Source organism: Meleagris gallopavo, chromosome 7 (assembly GCF_905368555.1).
Source record: "Meleagris gallopavo chromosome 7, MGAL_WU_HG_1.1, whole genome shotgun sequence".
NCBI classification, from domain to species: Eukaryota; Metazoa; Chordata; class Aves; order Galliformes; family Phasianidae; genus Meleagris; species Meleagris gallopavo.
In genome coordinates, this window is record NC_139410.1 from 32954436 (window position 1) to 32979435 (window position 25000).

At 41.7% G+C, this 25000-nt stretch overlaps 1 protein-coding gene across 1 annotated transcript in view; it reads right to left on the bottom strand.

Moving 5' to 3' along the window:
- Positions 1-25000, bottom strand: part of ZEB2 (zinc finger E-box binding homeobox 2) — a 105392-nt gene that overhangs the window by 2371 nt on the left and 78021 nt on the right. Inside the window, exons 3-8 of the mRNA XM_085227748.1 lie at positions 23371-23442; positions 16911-17099; positions 16068-16282; positions 13483-13591; positions 10628-12597; positions 7874-8054 (exon numbers count right to left, since the gene is read on the bottom strand). Coding sequence (XP_085083874.1) covers positions 7874-8054; positions 10628-12597; positions 13483-13591; positions 16068-16282; positions 16911-17099; positions 23371-23442 — 2736 coding nt within the window. The remainder of the gene's footprint in view (positions 1-7873; positions 8055-10627; positions 12598-13482; positions 13592-16067; positions 16283-16910; positions 17100-23370; positions 23443-25000) is intronic.

A 25000-nucleotide genomic window follows, 5' to 3' on the forward strand; every position in this document is an offset into this window, starting at 1 on the left:
ATACACGCGCTGTATTTCTTCCCGCCTTGCTAAAGAGATGAACGTGTAGAGCAGACCTTTGTTTTTTAAAGCTTTATTTGGGAACATTCTTATGAATGGCAGGAAGCCCCCATCCCACCTCTGAGCATGGCCACGGATGCTGCAAAAAGCCAAGTGCCTTCCACCAAGGGGAAAACCCCAAGGCTGGTGGCCTTGGGGTCTATCTTCAATGCACACAATGCATCTAGCAACAGCAACGAGTCCAGCTTGGACTCCCTGATTCAGTCAGGAAGGAACAAGGTTGAAGTCACACCAACCCATTTGGACATGGGAGCACCGCAGCCTCTGCTCCTCACACCTGTATGTGGAGGAAGAAAGCCCCTCCATCCACCTCAAGGACTGAAAGACATCTCTCCCCTCGTGAGCAATACAAATATATACATCTGCCACAGGAGCAGAAGGGTTTCTAAATAAAATGTTGTCAGCCACTCATGGAGTGCTAAAGTAGTGTTAAGCTGTAGAAAACAGTATTTCCTTTGGCATTTCAGGCAGTTTCAAACCAATGTTTGAAACTCAAAACCAGTGCCAAGCCTAAACACATCTGGTTGATCCCAGGCCACAAATAGCACAGGAATGCCTTCAACACCTTCCAGAACTGCCATACTGAAAGCTTAATTCCAAAATAGAGCTGACAAAAAATACTTGTCAGCATGATGCCACACGACAAAACCTAGCAAAGCATGATGCAACCGTGAGATATCCAGACATAACATATGGTGCAAAGATTGGAATTAGTGAAGACCAACCACCAAACTTAGATTGCAGAAGGCAAAAAATAAAGTCAAACATCAGTACTTTCAGCCAGATTTTTTTATTTTCAAAATGTCAATTTATAATCTCAGTGTCACTCAACTGTGCGCTCCAGGGCGGTGCAGCTATGCAAACAAGACACAACACCAATTGGTCATTTCTTTATATTTTGTGCTACTTTTACATATATAAAAATGCAGTATTCAGTTCTGAGATGCAGAGCCTTGCGTTGCGTGTCTTGTTAGAGCCAATCGCTAGAAAGTTACTAGTGAAGTGGCCTGACTCCTCTGGAATATTTATCATACTTAGCTAATGTGGCATGTGACCAGAACAGGAATAAACTTCACACAAGAGCCCTCCCATCCTGTCAGACGTACAAGTGTGGTATTTTCTTAATTCTCATAAGAAGCCAGAGCAGGGAGAGAGAGCAAGACAGGAACTGTGACTGGATGCTTGGCCAGAGGAACGCATTTCCAGCCATGCAAGAGGAGGGGTGACGGCGAAGTAGGGTGGGCAGTCAGCAAGAGGCTTCCAGCCAAGAGCTGAGGGCTGGGCAGACAGCAGGCCGTTACTGGCCGAGAAGGAAATCCAGCAGGAAGTAGAAACGAGTTTCCAGAATACTGAAGGATCTTGACTTCCAGGATAACCCCTTTATGAGTTGGATGTGCTTGCATTCACTACTGGGACTTGAGAGCAGAAACAATCGGGCATAAAATAATCTTACTTCCATGGCAAAGTTGTGAAGAATGAATAGCAGGGAATATGTTAATTTGTGCCCGATCTAGTCACAGCTACCCTCGGGTCCCACTGTGAAAGTTCACATTTAATAAGGTGTGATTAACGGATGCTCAAGGAAGCCAAAAATTGTATGTTCTGAAATGAAGGGGAGATCTGGCAGGAGAAACCACAGATAGAAAAACCTAAGTGACGGGGAAAGTGGTGGATGCCTGGAAATTGGGACTTAAACTACATTTCTTTGTATGAGACTTTCCTGTATTTGCATACATGCAGATTTTCTTGGGTTTTAGTTCCCCCCCTCCCCATCCTCCTTTCCAGCAAAATTAAAAGTTCATGCTCTCTATATTGAGTTACTGAAGTATTGCTTTTGTGATCTGTTTCCTAACATGCACTTCTGCCAGTGTTACCTGTTGGTCACAAGACAGGTCTGGACCTTGAGCTATACATGGCTTTGGCTTTGCACCGGACCAAGGGCCAGGAGCAGCTGTCCTGTTACTCTGAGTACCACCTTTGTTCCAACGGGGAAATCCCAGCCTGGGCTTAGGAGATTTTAGCACCATCAAGTCAGTTACTCAAATTAGCTTAAAATCCCAAAGCGGCCTTGATCTAAGCACTCCCTGAAGACCAGTGCTGCCAGGAGAAAGCCCCGGTTGCAGTGGGAGCTCTTCCACTTCTCCTCAATGTCGCTCCTTCTCCATTACTTCAGATTTCCTGTTAGTATCACCACGCACCCTTCTCAGCCCACATTTCTCCATCTTCACCCTTCCTTCCAACCAGCACTTTCCTCAAATGGAAGCCTGCTTCTCAGCCACCACCCAGTGAGGCCACATGCTCAAACCTCTTTCCTTGCCTGCTTTCCTCACTCTTAACACATGATTCTATGATGTTCACCAAGGACTGCCCTCCTGATGGTGCTACCTAGGACTTCCCTGGCACAGGTAATCATCTATATTTTACAAATTAATTCAGAAGACAGAAGATTAAAATACCTCACGTTTTCAGATTAACTAATATTGTCCCTAAAAAGGCTATATTAGAACTATTTAGTCTACCACATCTGTATTAAGAACTGTCTAGTATTGATTTGAAGGAACATGACAGCTTGAGCAAAGTTCTTTGTTCAGACACCACACAACATACCTTAGCAGTGCACAGCATGCAGCTGTTACAACACTAATTGAAATATGTTTTTAAACGTATCACGTTTCTGAACATTTGCAGAAGAATTTTTTTCCCATGTGCAAAACACAGTGTTTCAGCCACTTAGAAGTACCTAATCCCTACAATGCATTAGTAGGTCATAAAATAAAGCTGCAGTAAGGTGGTTTACGCTAGGGATGGAGAGAGGTCTAGGTTGTAGGCAGACAGGGAGAAGCATCCCATTGCATGTGGATGGGGACATTGTAGGCAGTCTCTGCTGCACCCAATAAGAGTGCCATTATTCAGCATCAAAACAACAGTGGAATAGAGTTGGGTCAAAAAGAAGCAGATTTGATCATCCCTCCCTAAAAGTTTTGCTCAGTCCCATCTGAGGTGACCTATGTCTTCCATAAGGGATGGAGCTAAGGAGAGTGTTACCCAAGGCAGTTTGCAGGAGGGCTCATGAAACACTTCTGTGTCATCAGGTGGATGTCTGATGCAACACACCACATTTTGCAGTGAAACTAGGTGATAAATCCGCCTCTAATACCTAAAGGAAATGTTTGGATTTTTTTGCATTTTCCCATCTGCAAAAAGAGATTCCCATGGAGGCCCGTGCTCAGGTTACAGAGGGGAAATTACAACCAATTGCTTCTCAAAGTCTCTAAAATTACATATCTCTTAAAGTAAAGCAAATAAATATATAAATAATCTCTAACAGTAAGTAGCTTTCAACCTTACTGAGCTAAAAGTATGTGACTGAAAGGCTACATGTTTCCCAATTGCAGTGGTATAAAAGTCATAAAGCATCAGATCATAAACTGTCACCAGTCCCAGACTAAATATCACCAATCCTTTGCCTAAAGCAAATGGGTATTTTTGCTATGGGAGGGGGCCCATCGAAATCTCACTCTTTGGAGGGAAGAAGGAAACATTTTTGTGACAGCTTGTTTTTATTTTTTAAAGGCGGTTCTTTGAAGCTGCTTGGGGGTTTGGATGTTAGATGTAGTCCCAGTGGAGCTGGATTAGCGTCCAGAGCACAGCGAAGTGGTCAAAGGTGCAAGATAAAGGCAATTTATATATAATTGCTCAAGCTGCACCTGTTCTATTTTGAATAGGAGACTTTGTCTACAGAAGAAATTTCACAAGCTCTGAATATATCCCTTTTTTTTTTCTTCTTTATTTGAGTGTAAAATAGGAAAATCTAAACTTGTATCAGAGTAAAGCAAGAAAAAATAACCTTTAAATAGCATGTAAATTTTTTATGAATTAAGCTCTAAACAAAGAAAACTCCTGAGCTGGGAATTCAAAATACTAGCCAGAGAGAGCTGATTTGCTACCAGGCTCAAGAACAATATTTAGTTTACAGAATCAATCTGGAAATAAAACTAGTGCTTGCATCAGCATGAAAGCTACAAAAATAAAAAAGAGGTCTTAATAAAATATACAGTGGAAAAGGAAAGGATGAAAGCATTCGCACAGCTATGAGGCCCTCAACAGCCCACACAAGTAATAAAATAGAATATGATGTAATATAGAACAACAATGAAAGGATTTTAAATTTCTAGGTAGGATTCTGAAAAACCATTTCCAGGTTTTGTTGTGGAGCAGGGAGGCTGCAAGTTCCCTTGTGAAGTGCCGATAAAGCCTTTGCTGGGGTACAGAGACACGGGTGTGAGGATGCAGAACAAATGCTAACCTTTGCCTTGCTCCTGAGTCAGCTTTCCCCACACGGAGCAGACTGGCATGCTCTCCAAAAGCCAGGATATTTCTGCACATGGAGGTGCTGCACGCTGTTTGCTCTCCTGCTCGCTTACCCACTGCAGCAGCAAAGTGTCTTGAACTTTGTGCTAAGCAGCTTGCAGAAATCTGAGATTACACACATGCAAATGAAGCAGTATCTGCTCAACTGATTTCAGCATGACCAAAGTTAGGATGGGTTCATGAGGCTCCACAGGAAAATAATTTGAGCACCGATTTCCTGTGCTGCCTACCATGGCCTACACCCTAATTACAGCAGTGCATCATCTGGTTCTAACGAAATAGGATCTTGTGAATCTCAAACTCTAAAATGGACACATAACTTCTCTTTAAATTACATGGCATCCCAAAATTAACTTGGCAGAGTTTGGTCCCGCAGCAAGCACTGGCCTCTACACTAAAATTCAAATCAACCAGAACCGATGCAATTCACTCGTTGCAGTGACTCAATAAATTTTCCTTCTCCACATGAAGTTAGAAGCTATTACAGAACACTGCTAATACTGCATAAATTACAAATTATGGATTGCAAAATTTGGACCCCATTTTCCACTGTGCTCAAGCTGTGGCAGGCACAGCATACAGAGGTGATCATGGAGAGCTCCTTGATCTGTGGCCACATGGTCCTATTAGAAGCTCTTGGGCTGATGAAGCACTGCCAAATCCTTACCCTTCTTCTTGCCCTGGCAGGGAAACTCAGCTCCACCACAGCACCTACAATATTCCCAATTTTGTCCTTTACAATAGTCAGTTAGCACATAATTTAGGCAGCTCATTTAGTTTTGCAAGTCAACGTTTCTTTTCACCCTAAAGAATTTATCTGAGGTAAATCTTGAGGGGCTGCATGGCAGGATTGCGTGCCTCCACTCCTCTAACACCAGCATGGGTTGCAGTATATATATATGTATAGATAGATAGATTCTTAACATAGGAAAAAGGACATCATGATAAACAACCCGCTGCTTGCGCTTCTCCAGGAAAGACAGGAAGGGCTCCAATTTCTCCTAAAATATGGTTTTAATGAAGTAACAATGGATCGTGATCAGCTGGTCAGAAAACAGAACGCATTCGGAAGAAAAGCTTTGTCACCTTTTTAAGCTCCAAAAAGTTGACTGAAAAATCTGAGCCTCCTCTCACAATGACCCCAAACTCAGAAGATGATATCACTTTCAGTGTGGTTCCTTCCAGTGAACGCGGACTGCAGCTTTGCACATTATGAAAGAGCTCACAAGCTTTTTCCAAAATGATCAAATTAATTTGAAATCCACTTAAGATTCATGCTAAATCATTAGCAAAAGTCCCAGTACCGTGTGCTTCCTGAAGGCTGTGAATGAGTTATGGAGGCTAGCCCAGCCAAGGTCTTCAGACTCCCAACCACCTCTACCTAACGCTAGGATGATGTGTGGAGCCTCCAGAAAGGCAAATGCATCCTTAATAATACTTCACACTTTACACAGCGAGTTCCATTGGAGGATTTCAGCCCGCGTGAACGAAGAATTACAACACCCCAGAGAGGTAGGCTGGTATCATTTCCCTCTGCTTCAAAGATAGACAAAGGTGAGAGAAAAACGAAGCAATTTGCTGAAATTCGCAGAGGAAGTCTGTGGCAAGGCAGACGACAACTCAGATCTCTCAGCCTGTGCTTTTGCCACAAGACCATCCTTCCTGTCTCTATATGCCACCCCAGAGCTTGATAATGTGCTATAGTTCTAGCACATTAAATGTGACACCATATACATGTTCTGGATCATAAGGCTGAGCCCCATCAAACTGACAGACGTTCAGTCAAGAAGCCGAAAGGGACAGAAAGAAGAGGGAGAAGAGTCCCCAAATCAGAGCTGTGGGATGTTTTTCAAGACAGTAGGTTCCTGTGGTTGTTAAGGACCAGAACATATTTTTGCTTTTACAAATGCAGTCTATTTTGCAAATCAAGGTGATTGCACACATTTCAGCTTGTCAAATTTTCAGCCTTTCAACCATATGTCTGTCGACCTTATGGACTACCAACTTTATGGGATTGTGCCATATGCCCAGATCCCAACATATATGAAGGCCAGTTTTAACATAAGAGCTTTACGGTAGTAGTGTAGTACACCATAATGCTTGCAGATGGCTGTAATAAAATCATTCAGGAGAGGAAAGGTGCAGGAACGTAAAGCCTTCAAAGCTTCTTCTACTGAATAAACAATTTGATCTGAATAATGTGGTGGGAAGCACATTCCACCAACGAACTAGCTGATGTAGTCCAAAACGTTGCTTTTAATTTTCTTTCCTAATCTCACATGTATTTTAACTTCCTTTTTTTTTTTATTTTCCTGTATGGGATTAGCCTAAAATTTGGAAGAAAAGTATGAGAAGGAAAAATAACAAAGCAAAGAATTTTTTAAAGGCACAGCCCACTTTTGAACTGTGAATTTTTCATATGTGAAATGCCAAATGGCTATGCACAGCCTGGAAGATGTATTAATAGAGAGGTATAAGGTTTTTACCATCACATAGTGAGATTGAAGGATGATGTGACTTGCTTCATTTCCTGAAGTGGGACTCAGCTTTCAAAGTTAAGGAAAGTTTCCTCCTGAGTAAGCTCTTTCTAACTCGGAGTTTGGTTTATGTCCTGCTGCACAATAACTCACGTGATAACTCACATTCCCTTTGTCCAACATAACTTGATATCTCTATTATTTGGGGAGCTCCAGACCTGCTCTCCCCCCACAGAAACATGCTGAGGAAGGGAGCGCTGTCTGCAAGGAGGACCACAGCCAGCATAGGTGTGATGGCAGGTCTTTCTCAACCCAAAATATTTCCTAAGCTGACAATCCTCAGTGAGCCTTGGCAAGCTTTCTTTAACTAGACAAATTCAGTTCCCGCTTGGGAAGGACGGAAACCTTCCCCAAGCATTAAGTGAGAAGTGAAAAAGCGAAATGCAACCTGCCTCCTCTGCTGGCATGCAAAGTCACGGTGAGAGCCTCTGCGACCTGCTTGCTGTCAGATAGCTGGGCCAACGTGAGCCCTCACACTGCTAACATCAGTGGGAGTTTTTCTACTGGATTAAATAGCACAGAGTCTGATAGCGTCTAAGAAACAAGGAATTTGATGTCACTATTCCTTCCCCTGCCAGACTTGTGTTAACCAAGCTGTGCTTCTTTCTGAGCACTAGGGCCTGCTTTTTTTTGTGTGTGTGGCAGCGTGAGACCTCACCCTGCAAGACGCTGAGAGCCATGATGGCCACTGCATCCACAGCTAGCCTGATTCACCCCAAAGTCTGCAGATACCAGGACACACTCATGTAATTCAACAGTCGCTCATCATGCTAAAAAGAAATAAATGTCGAACTAAGAAAAAGACATCATACCTTGCCTGCTGAAAACCTCAGCTTATGCCAAGCCATACATTGAACATATCGAATGCAGAGAAGAGCGTTAACACGCGGCGCAGCCACACATACCTGTGTGCTCATATTTGTGTCGCAGCAGGGAACTGCTCTTCTGGAATGTCTTGTCACATAAGTCACACGCATACATGCCACTTTCCGTCTTCTTGATCTTCTTTCGGGACAGACAGGAGTCGGAGTCTGTCATGTCGTCGAGGCCGGACATGTAGTCTGGGGTTCCATCAAGCAAGTCTCCCTGTGAGAGGACAACCATCAGTGACACCCATGTCCACAGCCACTCAGCAAAAGCTAAAATAATGCCTGGGGCTGCTTATGGTCTGTCTGAGCTCAGGAACCCATTGTGGTAATGGAACTCTAGCTGATGGCAACTATAGAGGTAATAAGGAGCCTCAAACACCTCTGTCTTGAATCAGCTCCCAAAACTTTCTTAACGATAGGATTTACACAAGCAAAGAATGTTTGTCATATAGGTACTAAATATTTTCAGAGAGTGGAAAACGCAAAGGGGAGGCTCTTCATGGACAACAAAAGTTATTGTGCTACACCCAGGGGTAAGTGTAAGCAACAGCTGAGTGATCATTCCTTTCAAAACACTGAAACTTGGAGATATTCTGCATCTGTAGAAAGGGTCTAATTGAATTTTATATTTAGGTACAAATGTTTTTATTATGCAATCCATTTAAATGTATGTCTCCCGACTAAAGGCCTCAAGCTATATTTTTATATTTAATTTTGTAATTTGAAATAGGGAATATTAATAACACTTTTTATCAATGTTCTATCTATGTTAAAACAGCCTTCAGCATTAAGCAATAATGAAAGTGGATCAGTAAATTATTAAATTTCTTGATATTTATTTTGTCTTGATCCAAAGAGAGTGCAAACTTGCATGATAACATACATTTCCATTTGCTATCACACAGTTCAGTTTTCTTAGACTAGGTTTGCACTAATTAATATTAGAGAAGATTAAATAGGCTTAAATACATTTACAAAGAGGGCAGATGTACTGTAAATTGGAATAGTGGAACAGCTGTTATGGAGGTGCAGTGCTATTTATGCTCCTATTGTGCAAAGAGGGATTACAGCCTGTAATGTAAAACCATACCTGATTTTCACATTTGAAACTATAAAACATTTACTAGTCAGTAAAATTACTAATAGACCGTAATAGGACATAGGGGAACATGCACATACGTAAAAGAAAATTATTAATCTATAATCAGTTAATTTCATTTAACTAAATTCTGTACATTATATCTGAATGCACTCAGAAAATAAAAGTTGAAAAATAGGTGATTTTCTGTAGAGCAGCTCTTTGGTATAGGCATGCAAGCAGCAAAATCCTTTACTACTCACGTAAGGATCACTCGAGAAAAGAATTAAAGGCTTTACTCAGACAAGAAGTTCTGCCCCACAGTACATGTCCAGAGAAAGATTTTGCTTGCTCAAGTGGCCAAGAAGGCCATCGGCATCATGGCTTGTATCAGGAGGAGGTGATCGTCCCTCTGTGCTTGGCGCTGGCGAGGACAAACCTCAAGTTCTGTGTTCAGTTTCGGGCCCCTCACTACGTGAAAGACATCGAGGCCCTGGAGAGTGTCTGGAGAAGGGCAATGGTGCTGGGAAGGGTCTGGAGAACAAGTTTTATGGGGATCACCTGAGAGAGCAGGGATTGTTCAGTCTGGAGAAAAGGAGGCTCAGAGGAGACCTCATTACTCTCTCCAATGTCCTGGAAGGAGGCTGTAGTGAGGTGGGTATCTGCCTCTGCTCCCAGAAGACAGACATAGGATGAGAGGGAGAGGCCCTCAGTTGCACCAGGGGAAGTTCAGATTGGATATTAGGAAACATTTCTTCTCTGAAAGAACAGTGATGCAGTGGCACAGGCTGCCCAGGGAGGTGGTGGAGTCACCATCCCTGGAGGTGTTCTTGTGGAGATGTGGCAGTGAGGGACATGGTCAGTGGGCATGGTGGGATGGATTGAGGTTGGACGGGGTGATCCTAAGGGTCTTTTCTAACCTTAATGATTCCATCATTAAGGCTCCTACTTGCTACCTCTCCAAATAATTTCAGTTAATCTGTGGGGTTTTTTTGTTTGTTTTTGCTGAAGCTTTTCCAGATGACTAGAAGGAATTAAAGGACTGTAGTCTGGAAACAGCAGTGGGTGGACTGAAGAAAGGGGCTCTGGTGAGGAAACACATCAATATGTCTAATTCACCAAGAGATTCAAGAGAAGACAAAGCCTTTCTGGTGCACAGCAGGCAAGTAATCCCCCAAAAAACGTCGAGTTAGAAACTTCCAAACTTTCAGTGAGCTAAATTTGTAAGAATGCTAATGGACCTCTGCTCAGAGGGCTACAGCTCTGTGTCCAGATATGGGGGAGATCCCAAAGGGTCTCTTGCAGCTCCTTTTCCCCATGGCTGAAATTCACTTATGCTCACTATGAGGGAAGTCCTGCAGAGAGCATTTCATCAAAAGTTATTTGTTTTTTTTTTTCTGTGGGATGGGATTTTTCATGGATATTATCACTTAGATATGGTTCAAACAAGGAATAACTGTAACCTTTTAGCAAATTAAAGCATTATATCTATTCAAAGGTATTGGTACTGCTTCTGAAACCAAGTGGAAGTTTGGTAGTTTCAATTTATTTTCCCACTCTGCTGCATTTTCACAAGTTTAGACTAAAATCAGTTGTGCTAATTTTCTTGGAAATACTCAATGTAACTTTGGGCTTTTTTTCCTTCTGCAGGAGCACACATCACAAAGGACTAAATTTTAGCCTTTCAAAACATATTGTTCACAAGAGTTTACCTGAAATCCTTGTTTCCGCTGGTACTTTCTCCTTTGCTGCATATCAGCAAAAGTAGCTGCTCCAGTTGGGTAAGTGTAGGCCATATGTGGTAGGAAGCTCATCTGATCTAGTCCTGGGTATGGTCGCAGCCCAGGAATACTGGTCTGGACTGGTGGCATAAAAGTGGCTGGGGGAAATGCGCTCTGCGGTGGAAGTGTTGTGTATAAAGGTTTGGCACTGAATGGGTTCATACCAAATACTGGGTTAGTGCTTTTATCCAGATTATTTGAATTAGAAAACTCCTTCTTGATAAAAGTCAAGTTCAGAGGCTCATCTGAGTTTTCAGATGATGAAGAAACACTGTTGTGTTCTAAATTTACACTATTAGATTTCGTTTTGTTCTTTGTGGCTATAATACTTTTGGGTTCCTTCATTTGTTTTGGTAAAGACAAGTCCAAAGGCTCAGCCTGAAGCTCCTCAGAAGAGAAACTGTTTGGAGTGTAAGAACTACTATGGGAGTTTTTAGAAGATGTGGAAGAAAGATTTAAAGGAGAAGGAGTATTGCTCCTAGAGTGGTCCAATTTATCAACTGGTTTCATATTGGTAAAATGAGGAGGTTTTGTTAGCCTGAGAGGAGTATCACAATTAGTAACACTGTTATGGAGTTCAGCTATAGATGGTGAAGTTATAGAGTCCACAGGCTTTATTGGAGATCTGGCTGACAAAGAGTCTTTAGTGGGAGTGTTGTTGGTGGCAGCCAGCGCCACCTTGGCACTGGTCCTTTCCAGTGATGGTGACCTGGAACTTGAGTACTGGTAGACTTTTCTTTGTTCAAACCATTCCTTCACGAATTCCTGAGGAAGGCCAACAGCAATGGAAATTTTCAGTAGTTCATCAGAATTGGGTTCCATATTCATAGCATAATATGCTTTAAGTACAGACATGTGGTCCTTGTATGGGTTGATGGGGCTAGTCATTCCTTTCTCAGAAAGTACTGATGACAGCAAGAGGGTTTGCTTATCAAACACTCCAGGTTTGTTGGGAACCATGTTCTCATGAGGCTGAAGGACTGCCTTGATCTCTTCGTTCATTTTACACAGGTAACGCTCATGCTGATGCAACGGAATGGGACCAGGAAAGCTTTCCTTACAGAACTGGCATGAAAATGGAGTGGATACATTATGGTTCTCTATCATCTTATCTTCAGTTACCAGGTCTATTAGGGTTCGCAGCTTCTCTTTTTTAATGTTATTGAGCTGTCTCCTTGAGTCTGTGGTTAAGCTCTGGAGGCAAGCTTTGGCTTCATTGACTTTCTCTAACGTATAGTCAATAATACTTTTAGTGGCACCATTATGACTTACTACTGGAAGACCCACGGGGGGAATATTGGGGGAGGTAACTCCTTGTTCCTCTGCTTGAGGGCATGAATCCTTCATATGATAAACCTTCAACTTGGAGATCTCTTCAGCCTTGCAGTCCATTTTCTGCCTGGAAACTGTGTTGTCCACAATCTGTAGGACCTTCTGCACCTCACTTAAATTACTGCCTACTGCAGGAAAGCCAAGTAATGGTGCTTCCATCCCTACACCTAAGTGCTGCATCGGACTTTGAGCAGAAGTGTGAACTCCTAAGGGGCTGGTTGCTCCAAGTCCACCATTCATAAAAGGACTAGTTGCACTAAACCCATGTGAGGCCATAAGAACCTTATATTCATTGAAATCTAGTGGTTCTGTTTTAATTTTCAGTAGGCCTGTTTGTTCAGACATACTAAGTGGTTTGCCATTCTCCAGCTTGTTTCTCAGCTGTGTAATGGCTGAATTAGTAGGAGAGGAAGATACAGAGTTAGGAGAAGAACCCGTCTTGATATTGTTTCTCATTCTGCCATTTACAGAGATTAAACCGATACACTTCTTGCTGCTGATGTGCGAACTGTAGGAGCCAGAATGCGAGAAACGTTTCTTGCAGTTTGGACACTCATATGGTTTTTCACCTAAAATGATAATTAAAACCAAATGTTAATTATCATTGTTGCTGCTATAATTGCAAGTGATTGCATTTGATACCAAGCCGAACATCTGTATATCCACTGATTTACAGTGAGGAAAATATCTGTTCTCTGCATACAGCCATATACCACCACTGCTTTCCCCTCTTCTTCACAGGTCTTGAGGTCAGTTTGGAACCACAGACTCCAGCCTGGCAGTAGGTGCCAAGGTGTGAGCTTGGCTCCAGACAGACAGTTGCAGTCACAGGTAAGTGCCCTGTGGTTAACACAGTCAAATCAAATCCAGACCGTTCAAATTTGATTTGTTTTGTCTTTCTTTTCTTTTTTTTTTTTTTTCTTTCAAAAAGGAATTGAGTTGCACTGAAATTGAGCACATTATGAGAAACTGAGTCCTGATGTTATAATCACATCTGCAGAGGTGGGGAGGGTTGGTGCCTCGGCAGAGCCTGGTTGCATTTCAGATCCGTCAAGCAGAAGAACCAAAATGCACAATTCATTCAACATAAGGTATTTTGCACTTACTGCTTATCTGAGAATAAGAGTTGTCTCTGACTGCTGGGAACTTTTTGTTAAGAAAAATACAACGGACTCCTCAGGATCTGACTGAATAGAAATGAGTGAATGGTTCTGAACTCAAAGTGCCAAACAAGCAATGTAATATTATTTACAAGAAGCTTTACTATTTCCAAATCTTTCAGCAGGACCCTGGCATTAACAGCATGATAAATGAGGATAGCTCAGATATCATTTATGAAATACCTTGGTAGCTCCAAGAAGCCAGAAGCAGAACTGTGTAAATTTTAAGCAGTCTTTAAAACTCAGCTAATTAAACAAAATGCAAATGAGCACACCAGCACCTCCGCTACTTACCACTGTGAATTCGCAGGTGTTCCTTCAGATGGTGTTTATATTTGAAGGCCTTGCCACACTCAGTGCATTTGAACTTGCGATTGCCTGCTCCTTGGGTCAGCATTTGGTGCTGGGAGAAAAAAAAAAAAAAAGACACCGATGTGAATTTTATGCAAGAGAAACCATGAATTTCTAACTTAAAAACAAAAACAAAATTAATGTGGCTCTGAATTTACCAAGCAGACCAAAAGGTCTGCGTGTACATTTATTTGTCTCATCAGTGCTGCAATAAAAATCAAAATGTTGGCAGTAAACTGAAACAAATGAGAACGTACTTTCACATGAGCATTCGATATTTGTTTTAGAATTATTTCCTAAGTCTCTCATCAGAAATGTGTTGCTTTAAGGTATCTTACAATGAGAGAAACTGTTTTATAAGAAGATTTGTGGTTCTTAATATTCCTAGCAGATCCTGAACATGTGGGGCTCTGCTTGTTTAAAAATTCTGTTTACTGCGTGCGTAGAGAAGACAGAAACACTGCCTTTAGTGGCATTTTGTGTAAGATTTAATTCATTATCAAGCAGAAGAGACTGTCTTCGGCATGAGCTGCTGCTGGAAATATTTTTTAAATCACAGACGCCTGCTACCTTCCGTGCCATGCTGTCCCCCACTGTTTGGAGGGGTGAGGGCAGGTGGGAAGTTAAGAGCGTCATAAAGATATAACCAAAGGCAGCTGAGCTTTTTGCACCAAGCAAGAAAAAGCCCGTTGACTTTGAATTTGCAGGGGAAAAATAATAATAATAGTAATAATAACGCAGCCATCCGCTCTGGATGCTCAAGGTAGGAGGTCAGCCTTTTGCAGGCAGCGACGACACAAAAGCCTATTGCAAGAGAAGGAGGGGGAAAAGGGAGGGGGGGGGGGGGGGGAGAATTAAAAAAAAAAGGCAGCGCCGAAACGGTATGACAACTGCGAGGGTGTGCTGCCTCTTCCCACATTCCTGGCGAGACAGATGGTGTTACATGGGACACAGGGAGGTTTGTTCAAACAGCAGCAACCTTCAAAGATCAAGCAGAGCCCAGCCCGCCGCGCGCCATTGAGGGACCCGCGCTCATATGTTGCTGAGTTGCATAAACAAACAGCAACAGCTGTTTTGTCTCCCCCCATCGCCCTCCGAGGACTACTATAAACTTTAGTTGTGCCACTGTTAATATGATACAATCATTTTAATTTACTAATTGTAAATGCCATGAGCAAATGAGGGGACTTTTCAACACCAAAGCTACCATTCATAATGCGCCAGCACAAGCACGCTCTCGCATGTGAAATTTCAGGCGGTTACGTCGGATAAATGTTGAGGCTTTTTTCTTTCCCCTTGGTGTTTTGAATGATACAAAGCAAAAAGAGGGGAGGAAAAAAAAAAAAAACACAACTTGCAGTAGATTAGGTTAGAAAAAAAACGTGAAAATGTGTTCGTCTACCAGAAAAGCCATGGAAAGGTAAGAATATGAGAAACCACTCCAGAATCTTTTATATTGATTTAAGACCAAGAAAAAGATATAGTTCTTTTAAAAATGCTAATTACAAAATTGGGTGATTAGAAGATGTGTGTTTGCATAACCGAATTTACCTTATTCTGAGAAAAACCTACCAAGAGAAATACAGCTGATCATGATTTGCAGCTCTTAAAGAAAACAAATACGGAATAAAGCCTTTATAATTTGACTTAATGCACACACATCTATTTATTTAAGTTTTAAACATGCCATTTGAGTTTCCATTACAGCCCTCCACAACACCTCTCTGCGAAGTAACTCTCTTGTGAGGCTGGGAGCAGTTTTCCTTGTGGCACAGAGAGTTTTGTGGCACAGATCTATTGACAGTCTGGTTAGGAGCACTGAGGAAGCTCAGTCACCTGTTTGAGACATACAGCATTTCCTTAAATGCAGCCCTGATATAATATTACATGCATCACATTGAGGGCAAACTGCTTTGATTTATTGCAGATATGCTGCTGGGATCCACCAGCGATAGATAGCGCGTGCGTGTGTTACTGGCACAATCATCACAAATGATAGCCTCCGTGTATGGGAGGAAGAGTTATTCTAAAAATGCGCGATTATATTTAACAAACGATTATATCACATGCAAATAATTTTGCGTGATTGAAAAGGCAACTCAAAAAGTAATGAAAAAATATCGGTGGATCTTTTAGTACGCCTTTAAGCTCCTATTTGCAAAACTGCAAAGTAAAACTAGGTGAAAAATGGAATTAAAATTGCTGAGATGTTTAATAATGTATAATTAAAATGCTACCGTTTCATTCACTTTTTGAGGAACATAAAAACGAAACTAAAGTCAAGTTAAAGTGCAAATAAAATTTCTAAATTAGAAATTAACACACTCATTCGATCGTGAACATAAGACTATTAAATCATATTAGAAGAGACCATCAAAAAATCATTTAGACCTCAATTAAAGCTATTACCATTAAAAGATCTGCATCTTCAAAATGCCATGAAAAATTAATAATGATTGCCAATCAAAGCAATATCGTTTCTCTAAGGGGTTATTACAGAAAGAAATCACTTAAAGCCAGCCCCCCACCTGATCTGTCCCTGGCTTGTGTGTCACCATATGCCGCTCAAGCTGGGTGCGGTAGGCAAACGTGTAGCTACAGAGAGGGCATGAGAAGTTCTCCTCATTCTTCTCGTGGCGGTACTTGATGTGCTCCTTGAGGGACGTCAGGCGCTTGTAGCCCCGGTCGCAGTAGGGGCAGGTCAGCAGTTGGGCGAAGGCATCTGGAGTTCCAGGTGGCAGGTCTGTGCCCCAGGACGGGGGGGAGAGAGGCAGGCCAAAAGGTCAGCGAGGCAATGGCAGCTAATGGGCTTACTGCCCAGGCTGGTATGAGAGGAATCGCTGCAATCTGCTGCCCAACAGGGATGGTGCTTCCAAACAGCCACCAACCGCAAGGCCTGCAGTGCCTTGGGGACAGAGCCCATGTGCAAATGGGGACAGACCCTGCGAGGAAGTGGGGACAGGTCCCGCTCCTCAATTACGGCCCAGATCTGCTTTGCCATTGAGCAAATCCTTCTTAGGGACTCTTTCCCCATTATTAAGCAAAGAATCACAGAGCTACGGGCCATCAACCCCGTATTATTTTGTGTTAAAACTCAATACTTCCCAAACTCACAACCAGAGTGGCAACGGTCCTTCCCTTGAAAGTGAGCTTTAAATCAAGCTCTTCAGTTCATCCACAAAATAATACGAATTTGCTGACTAAAACATCACAATACACTAAAATTACAGCCCCAATCTTTGCTCATGAAATTCCATGCCGCTGCAGCTGTTCTTCAATTTTTAAGGTAAACACCCAGGCATGTAGTGCATTTATAATTGCAACAGCTGCAAGAGGTCAGGATACTGGCTAAAAATGAATTACAGCCTCACCGTTTTCTTCTTGCCCATTGGCCTCTGGAGTGCCAAGGCGAGACAGTTCCTCAGGGGCTTCGGGGTAAATAATGGCTGTGTCGCTGCGCTGCAGGTACTCTGCTATGCTGACTGCATGCCCATCTCCTTCCTCCAGTTTCCTTTTGGCAAAATATTCCTCAAAGTCCGACGTGCAATTTGCATTCTTAACTAAAATGAGAAGAAGGGGAAAAGAAGGGGTTGTGAGTGCATCCTGCCTGAGCACAGCCAGAGTTGGAGTCGCAAGGCTGGATCCTTGCTCCCATCAGTTGTGCCCCAGCTCCCAATAAAATTAATACCGGCTTTCCACCGGCTGGGATGGAAGTAAGGCCGGGTGGTTAAATTAACAGCCACACAGGCTCTAAGGGCAGCACAAGAAGTTTATGAGGTCTCAGCAATGCAGGTAGCACTTCATCTGGGCAATTTCTGGGAGGCTCCTGGGGATTCACAATTAACAGGGCTGAGCTCAGCTGCCCTCAAATCCTCCCAACCCTGGCAAACTCAGCTTCATGACAGTTCCTGCTGCAGAGACAATATTTACAGGTGGCAAAGACCACAAGCATTCTCCACACGAGGTTCTGCCTCTGCACATCAAGGTGGGCAAGCAAAGAGAACAGTGATGGTGAAAACTCTCAGCATTCTTCCTTGTGTTTTTTTTGTTTTTTTTTTTTTTTTTTTTTCCTTGGAATATTAATCTCTGGGTAATTAACAGTGGGACAGTAGGTTGTTTTAAAAAACATGCTGCTTCATAGATTTTCACAAATGGAACCATATGTTTTAGACCAGAATTGGTATACTGAGCCTAAAACCACTCTTACAATCTGTACAAGAGTTTTTCATAATAGTAAACCCAATTTTTTATTGTCCGTGCAATGTCCATGAAACATAATATATTCCCAACCACAAAACATCCTGTTTCCAAAAATACGCTGTTCTTGTCCATGTATGAATACTGAATACAGGAAAGAACTTAAAAACTCTGGAACACTACAGGCACATACTGGTATGATTACAACAGAAAATAAAAGAACTGATCTTTTTCTTCCCTTTGATTTCTTTTATTAACAAGTTCTGGAAGACGGTTGGCAGCAGGGAATTTCAGATACCTGTTTTCAACTGACTGTAAAGGAGAAGAATGGCATGACTGAGTACATTTTTTAAGTATTTATGCTTAGGTGAAATAAGAAAATGAGACAAAGCTATGAACTATTCTATAGTACATGCAGAAGTAAAATATTAAATAGCTTGATTCTGCCCTCACTTATGCCAGGGACCAATATGGAGTAAATTCATGGAAATCAAAAGGGTTATATCAAAAGGAAAGCAGAATTGGGCCCTCGAAAGTTACTGATTTGTTGCCACTGCAAATGGAACCCTTAGCATGGAGAAACAGGTAATGCTTTGCCTCAGCATCCTACAAAAATGCAAGGTGATTCTTGCAGTCATACCAAGATGCGGCCCTGACTGTGGCACAAGTGGAAATCTGAAAGAGCCCGATTTGCAGAGCTGATCTTGCTGTCATTGATAACAGTAGATATTCAGCTATGCAAACCTCATCCCTTTAGCCGATAAGATCAAATCCTCCGGCTGAGAAAAATATGCCCTATTTGTCATATGGGCAGAGCAGCTTCTCAAACGCTCTGCAGCATTTTAGTGACAGCAACCAAATGGCTTAGTTCATGGGACCCCACTTGTGGAAGAAAACTTCTGTTCCTATCAGAATTTTATAGGGTACCGGTACAACAACCAGTTCTCCTCCCCTAGTCCTTCTGTAGCTCTTATTTGTTATCATTTGTGATTAGCATAAGAAATGATATCTCCTTTTTTTTTTTCTCCCCTAAAATAATCAACTTCTAGAGAAGGGAAGTGTGAGTACGGAAGGCCAGATCTACCTTGCCTCCATTTTGTTGCTGAGAGAGAAATGGAACAAAATGGTGGTTGCTGAAGTGCACCTCAGGACAGGAGTGTCAGATTATGTTTTTGGCTTTTTTTTTGTCAGGGAGAAAAAAAAAAGAAAGAAAGAAAGAAAGAAAAAAGTTGAGATATTGCTCTTTATGTCAGAAACCCCACTTCTTATAAATCCCTATGCTATGCCTAAATTCTGCAACTGTTGTAACACCACCTAGCCCAGTGCTACCTCATCTTTGTTTCTTCTCTTGGCTCAGCACTTGGTCCTAAAAAAAGAAGCTTATTTCTTGCCCAATTCAGGCAAATGCTACCTGTGAAACAGAGAAAGAGAGTTTTCCTCCAGAGAAGATATACGGAAGCAGAAAGAAGAAAGGATGGACAAACGCCCCATAGCTTCTTCTAGGTAGTCTGCACGTTTTTGGAGCTTGCAACTAGGTTTATAGGGAAGGAATTCAAGGCCTGACTTAGTACTGGGAGCTTCAGCCCCACAGTCAGCCTCAAAGATCTTCCTTCCCAGTCTCCTAGTCTCCCTAGAGGATGCTGCAATATTACTGGCCTAGGTTTCCTAATTCTCTGGATTATTTAGCTCCCATGTCTGTGCATGCAACGCAGGAGCTAAAGCAAATGTTTATGTCTACATTATAACCTCCCCCAAAACAAGGGGATTTAGCAGAAAAGCTGACAGATCCTTAACTGAAACAATACAACCAATGCTGCAACACTGCAGATTAGTGTAAATAGCAAAAGGTGAATGTGTGTCTGGTGTCTCACTAGCTACGCTGCTATCAGTTCAGATGTTACTGGAAGCTCACCCAGTGTTACTCATCTGATAACCATTAGGTCTCTTTCTAAAATTCTAGGGGAAAGGCTTGCTTCCCCCTGCCCTAATTTGTTTTCCATGCATAAAGTCATGTTCCCAGATTTCTCATGGACTGACACTGCAAACACGTTGCACATCCCCTCCTGCGAGTCAAGAATTTCAGCGAGATCTGCACTGGGTGACCTCACCCAATAAGTCTTTTCTTAATTAATTATTGGAGCCTGGAGAACAGAGATGTTTTCAGTTCCAAAGGCTGATGTGGCCATGTCACATAAAAATAAAACACATTAAGGAAAGCTATCTTTGGAGGTATTTAGAACCTTTCAAGATAAAGTGAGCGAGAGGTTCGAGGAGCTTTGGAGACCAGTTATTTTGTGTGGGAACTCATCCTGTGAGATGGTGATAGCTGCCCTTAATCGCAAACAAAGCTAATAAAACCACAGCCTTCATTAGCCAGGAAGTGAGAGGCCCCCATTGGTACACACAGATTACAGTCTGAAAACGGCCTGTCCTCCAACCTGCCAAGTTTTACTTCTGTTTCCTCCCAACCAAGGGTTTTTTGTTTTTTGTTTTTTGTTTTTTCCTTCTTTAAATTATATTAAGATATCTTTATTTGAAGCTTGTTAGCAATCGAAGCTGGGAATTTCTCTGCTTACAGAGAGTATGTCAATCTATTTCCTTAAAGCATCACAGTTGTAATAACCATAACAGGTACAGTAAAGTAAGTCAAATAAATTTATAGAATGGCTTCGGTTGGAATGGACACCATGGATCATCAACTTCCAGATCACTAATTAAAAATAACCTAGACCAAACATCATTTAGCCAAGTTATCATTTCAAAAATACCCCCAAATATTTACAAATTAATCTAGAATGACCAAACACTAAGCATTTGAACTGTAATGGTCACTTTTTCACTATAAAGCTTCTGCAGCTCATTCTAAAAATGCAGCTGATTAATGTATAGATAGCAAGGTTTCTTTAAGTACCATTAAGAAGTGGCCATCTTGACAAAAGCAGAATAATTTAATAATGGAGACTTTCCTTTTAGTTTCTTTCTCTGCTAATGACATTGTGCAACGAATTTGATACTAAAAGTAGACCACAGTTATTGCGTGTACCTACAGCAACTTTGTAGTTGGAGGTATATGAATGAGGCTGAAAGTTTATTTCCTATTTCTGCTCTCAGCCCAGGTGGTGGAACATTATGAGTTAACATGTTCCAGCATCAGGAGGGAGGAGAAAGTTGCATTAAACAAGAGGGACCACTTTGACCCAAAAGAGCCAATGTTCATCTGAAGGAAGCCCCCAATGGCTTTTATGGGCACTGGGAAATCCTGGACGCCAGTGGCCAGGAGTTACCTGTTGAACTTATTTAGTTGGATCCAGTCTCTGCCTCTCCTCAGCTGCTTTATTAAATATCCGCTTTAAATCCCCCTCCTTCCTGCAGGAAAAAATTGCGCCCAGACAAAAAAGACAGGCCCAAAGCCTGTAGTATGACTGAAGAAGAAAACTTTGACCATTCCCCAGGCTAGTCATGAAGGATGACCAATTTCCTCCTCAAAAGATGGTTGGGGCACCTCAGCAGAAAGCCTCAGGAGTTTTGCCACATTGCATACTTTGCAAGAAGGATGCTGCAACTCCTAACAGTCACCTGGCATCTCTCACTCAAAGTGAAAATGCTGGCAAAGACACTTTGTTTATCAGATGATGTCATATGACTAAATAATCTGGCACTGCTCGTAAGAGACTACAGAGACTGTCAGCATTATAGAAATATGTTCAACCCAAGGTACCCAGACACCAGTCACTACCTGAGAGAGGTGGCTCTGAATGCCTCAGTGACAAAAGATGCAAATGGAGCACCAGCAAGAGCATCAGGCAACTCTGTAGGGTAATTTGAGCAAGCCACACATTGCTGCAAATAGTTTGATTAAAAAGGAGACTAGGACTTCTGCATATTTGGGGTAGGTCTGCTTCAGATGGAAGGAACTTTTGCAGAGCACCTAGAACGCTCTTGGAAAAACCAGGTGCACCAGGGTGGGCAAGGGGAAGCAGACCTGGAAGGATGACCTGACCCTATGTGGAGCTGCACTACCCGGCTCTGGCCCCAGCAGGATGCTGTGAGGCCAAGGTCAAACAAACAGAAGAGGCCATCACATTCTGGGAGGGAAGGGGCAAAGAGGACACAACGTTTTCCCCTTTGAGCAGACCACATCACAAATAAGAAAGAGTCAAGGCCTGTTATGGTAAGGAAAATATGTGCAAAGGAAGTCACACAGCCTGATAGGGGACCTCAAAGGATCTGGTAATGGTTAATTCAGATAAGCATCAAGTCTTATTTTTGAATCAGACATCTTTTAAAGTCCTGTTTCTTCAACTGCTGAGTACAATCTGTCACTTTATTAACATCTCTTGGCATAGAAATCTTTCCACGTGTGTATTCAGCTCTGTATGGCAACATCGTTAAGTATGTATGTATCAGTAAACTGTGCCTGGGTGCCACTCTTCTTTCCTGCACAATAAATACAATGGATGAAAAAAAAAAAAAAAAAAATGGTGGCATGGTTTTACTTTCCTATTATTTTCCCCCACAAGAATTATAAAGTAAATGTTTTGTGTTACTTAATAAGAGCATTGGGGTTTTATGTGGGTGTTACCAACATTAGGAAAGTGTGAGTAATAAAACCTTTGCAATGCTTAGGTACCACCTTTTACAGTAATGTTTCTAGAGGGCATTACCTATGAAATAAATCTCATTGTGGAATGCATAGAAATTTACTTATATTAGAAAACAATCTACTTTGAACCTTGTCAACCAGGCAACCAGGCCTATCTGCATCATCTCAAACTGCAACTCAGAAAAAATGCGAAGGAAAGGCTGGGTGATGTATGGAATTCGGCTGTGCTGAGGATAGAGGAGGGCCTTGTGGCCTTTGCAAAGAACATGGTAAACCCCTGAATTCATTTGGATTAAAAAATAGTAACAGAAACCTTTTGCTGTTTTGCTCAGCTACAGGAAAAAAGAGATGGCTCGGAGATGATGCCTGCTAAATAGCTCTGTCCCCTTTCTTGTTCCACAAAATGTATTGATTTCTAAGAAGAGGGGAAAGAAAGAGATGTGGGGAAAAAAAAGAAAAAGAAAAAGAAAAAAAAAGGAAAAAAAAAAAAAGATTAGCCAGAAACATAATAATCTCATAAATATGCATTTAAAGTGTGTGTGTCTGTATATCTATGTAAGTGGTTTATGTGTATCTCTCTGAAAAGATGCTTTCCGTCTCTGAAGTAGCTTACTCTGCACGCCATGCGAATCTGGGGTTGCCAGGACGAGAGCACCCCATCCTCATTACCAAGCTCTTTGTACAGTCTCTCTCATTAAAAGCTTCCTATATCCTGGTCCAGCTCCTTTAAACTGTCCTATGCTCACCCTCGCTGGGAAAACATCTCCTCATGATGCCGATAACTATTAGCTTACACGGATGCAGTTAAAACATGTTAGGGGCTGAAACGTTGCAGGGCATGGGAGAGGGAGCAAGGACTATCACTACTATCAAACTGCAGAAAATAAGCTAAAAGTAGGAGAATTATGTAAATGTTTCCCAACTGTTAAAGTGCAACCAAGAAAAATTGTTTTGACACTACTTCTCTTCATGCACAGCTAATTTTCAACAATTTAGAACAGAAGGGATGTTCATGTAACGTGGCATCTTACCTGTACCATTGTTTCCAGTGGTCTGAATTGCGGCTTCAGGCCCCATAGTGTCATAATCTTCCTTCATTTCTTCTGTGAAATAAGCATGCACACTTTTTAGCATTTGCACATTATAGAGCTGCCCACAAAGCTAGCAAGCACAGTGCAGGAATGGGGAAGATTTGTCTAAAGGAAGCAGAGAAAAGGGCTGTTGTGGCCCTCTATACAATGGCTTTGTTCTGGCAACTGAATGAATTCAGCAGCGCTGGACAGACAAGAACTTATTTACTTTAAACATTACAGCAAGTGGTGGAAAACAGAACTATTTGTTCAGAGTAAATGAAGGGCTTTTCCCAATATCAAATCTAATAAGCAGCCTGGTGATAAAAAGAGTCGGTTTGGGGTTTTTTGTATTTAAAAGAAACAATCAGTGAACAGACACTGTGAGATCTGCACCTGGAAGAAACAGCAAACACAAAAGGAAGATAGAAGATCTAATATCTCTATTCCTATTTAGCACCACACAGATCTTCCAAGTTGTCATTGCCATTGGAAGCAAAGCATTTATTAATATCAAATGGCACAGAAATGTAACGAATTTTCAACGGTGGGCAGCTCTTCTCTGCCCGTACAATTTGGTTGTGACTTCTGTGCACTCCCCGTGCACTGACAAAGTCTGCCTTTATGGCCATAAATTGGGTTAATTCACATGCAAATTCACACAAAACCTGCAGAATTACTTGCTATGTATTTATATCGTGGGTCAGTTTGGTTTCCATGAAACTGAAGTTTTTAGAGCACAATTTATAAGAGGTTGGATGCACCTTCATCACTGCTTATTGTGGAGATGCTTCAGCCTGCCTTGGCGTGCCTGTCAGACTTGGTTTCTTGCTGCTAATTTGTTAGTTCTTGTGCAACAGGTATTCACACATACAGCCTGGTCAAGGTTTAACCCTCCGAAGGGTTTTCACAGACCAAAATAAATATACAGAACATCACTTTCTCACCTTTTCAACTTCTCCCAAATGCTATACTTTATTTGAGGACATACACAAACATACAATCTTTTTTTTTTTTTTTTTTTTTTTTTTTTTTTTTAAGTGAGAGAATTGAGTATTTGAGATTTGAGCGAAGAATCTGCTTTAATCTTCCATTTAGCTGTGCTTGTAAGAAATGAAACGTCAAAAGGCCCCCAGAAATGGTTTGGCAAAAGCCAAAAAAAAAAAAAAAGGAGAGAGAGAATTTCCCAGAAAGGAACACAAATCGATGGTGATTCAGGAAGATGGATGCTGGTTAGCCAATCCAGTGATAGACCAGCATGAAGATCAAAGCAAGCTATTAAAATTTTATCAATACACAAAGCGTTAAAATTCGTATTACTCATTCTTGTGAGAAAGATTTTGATGAGGACAGAAACTGGCCTGGTATTAATCCATTTCCATGACGATGATTTGACTAAAGATAGGCGAATAACATCAACAGAGTACATTCTCAGTTCATTCCTAAATTTGTAATCTTGTAGTATTCTTCAGATGTCACATTCTACAAGTAATTAGTTGGTAGAATAACAGGTTCTAATTGTATCATTCTAATCAAAACTAAAGCAGAGAATGACTTAATTCAGAGCTTTGCAACCACCATACAATGCTGT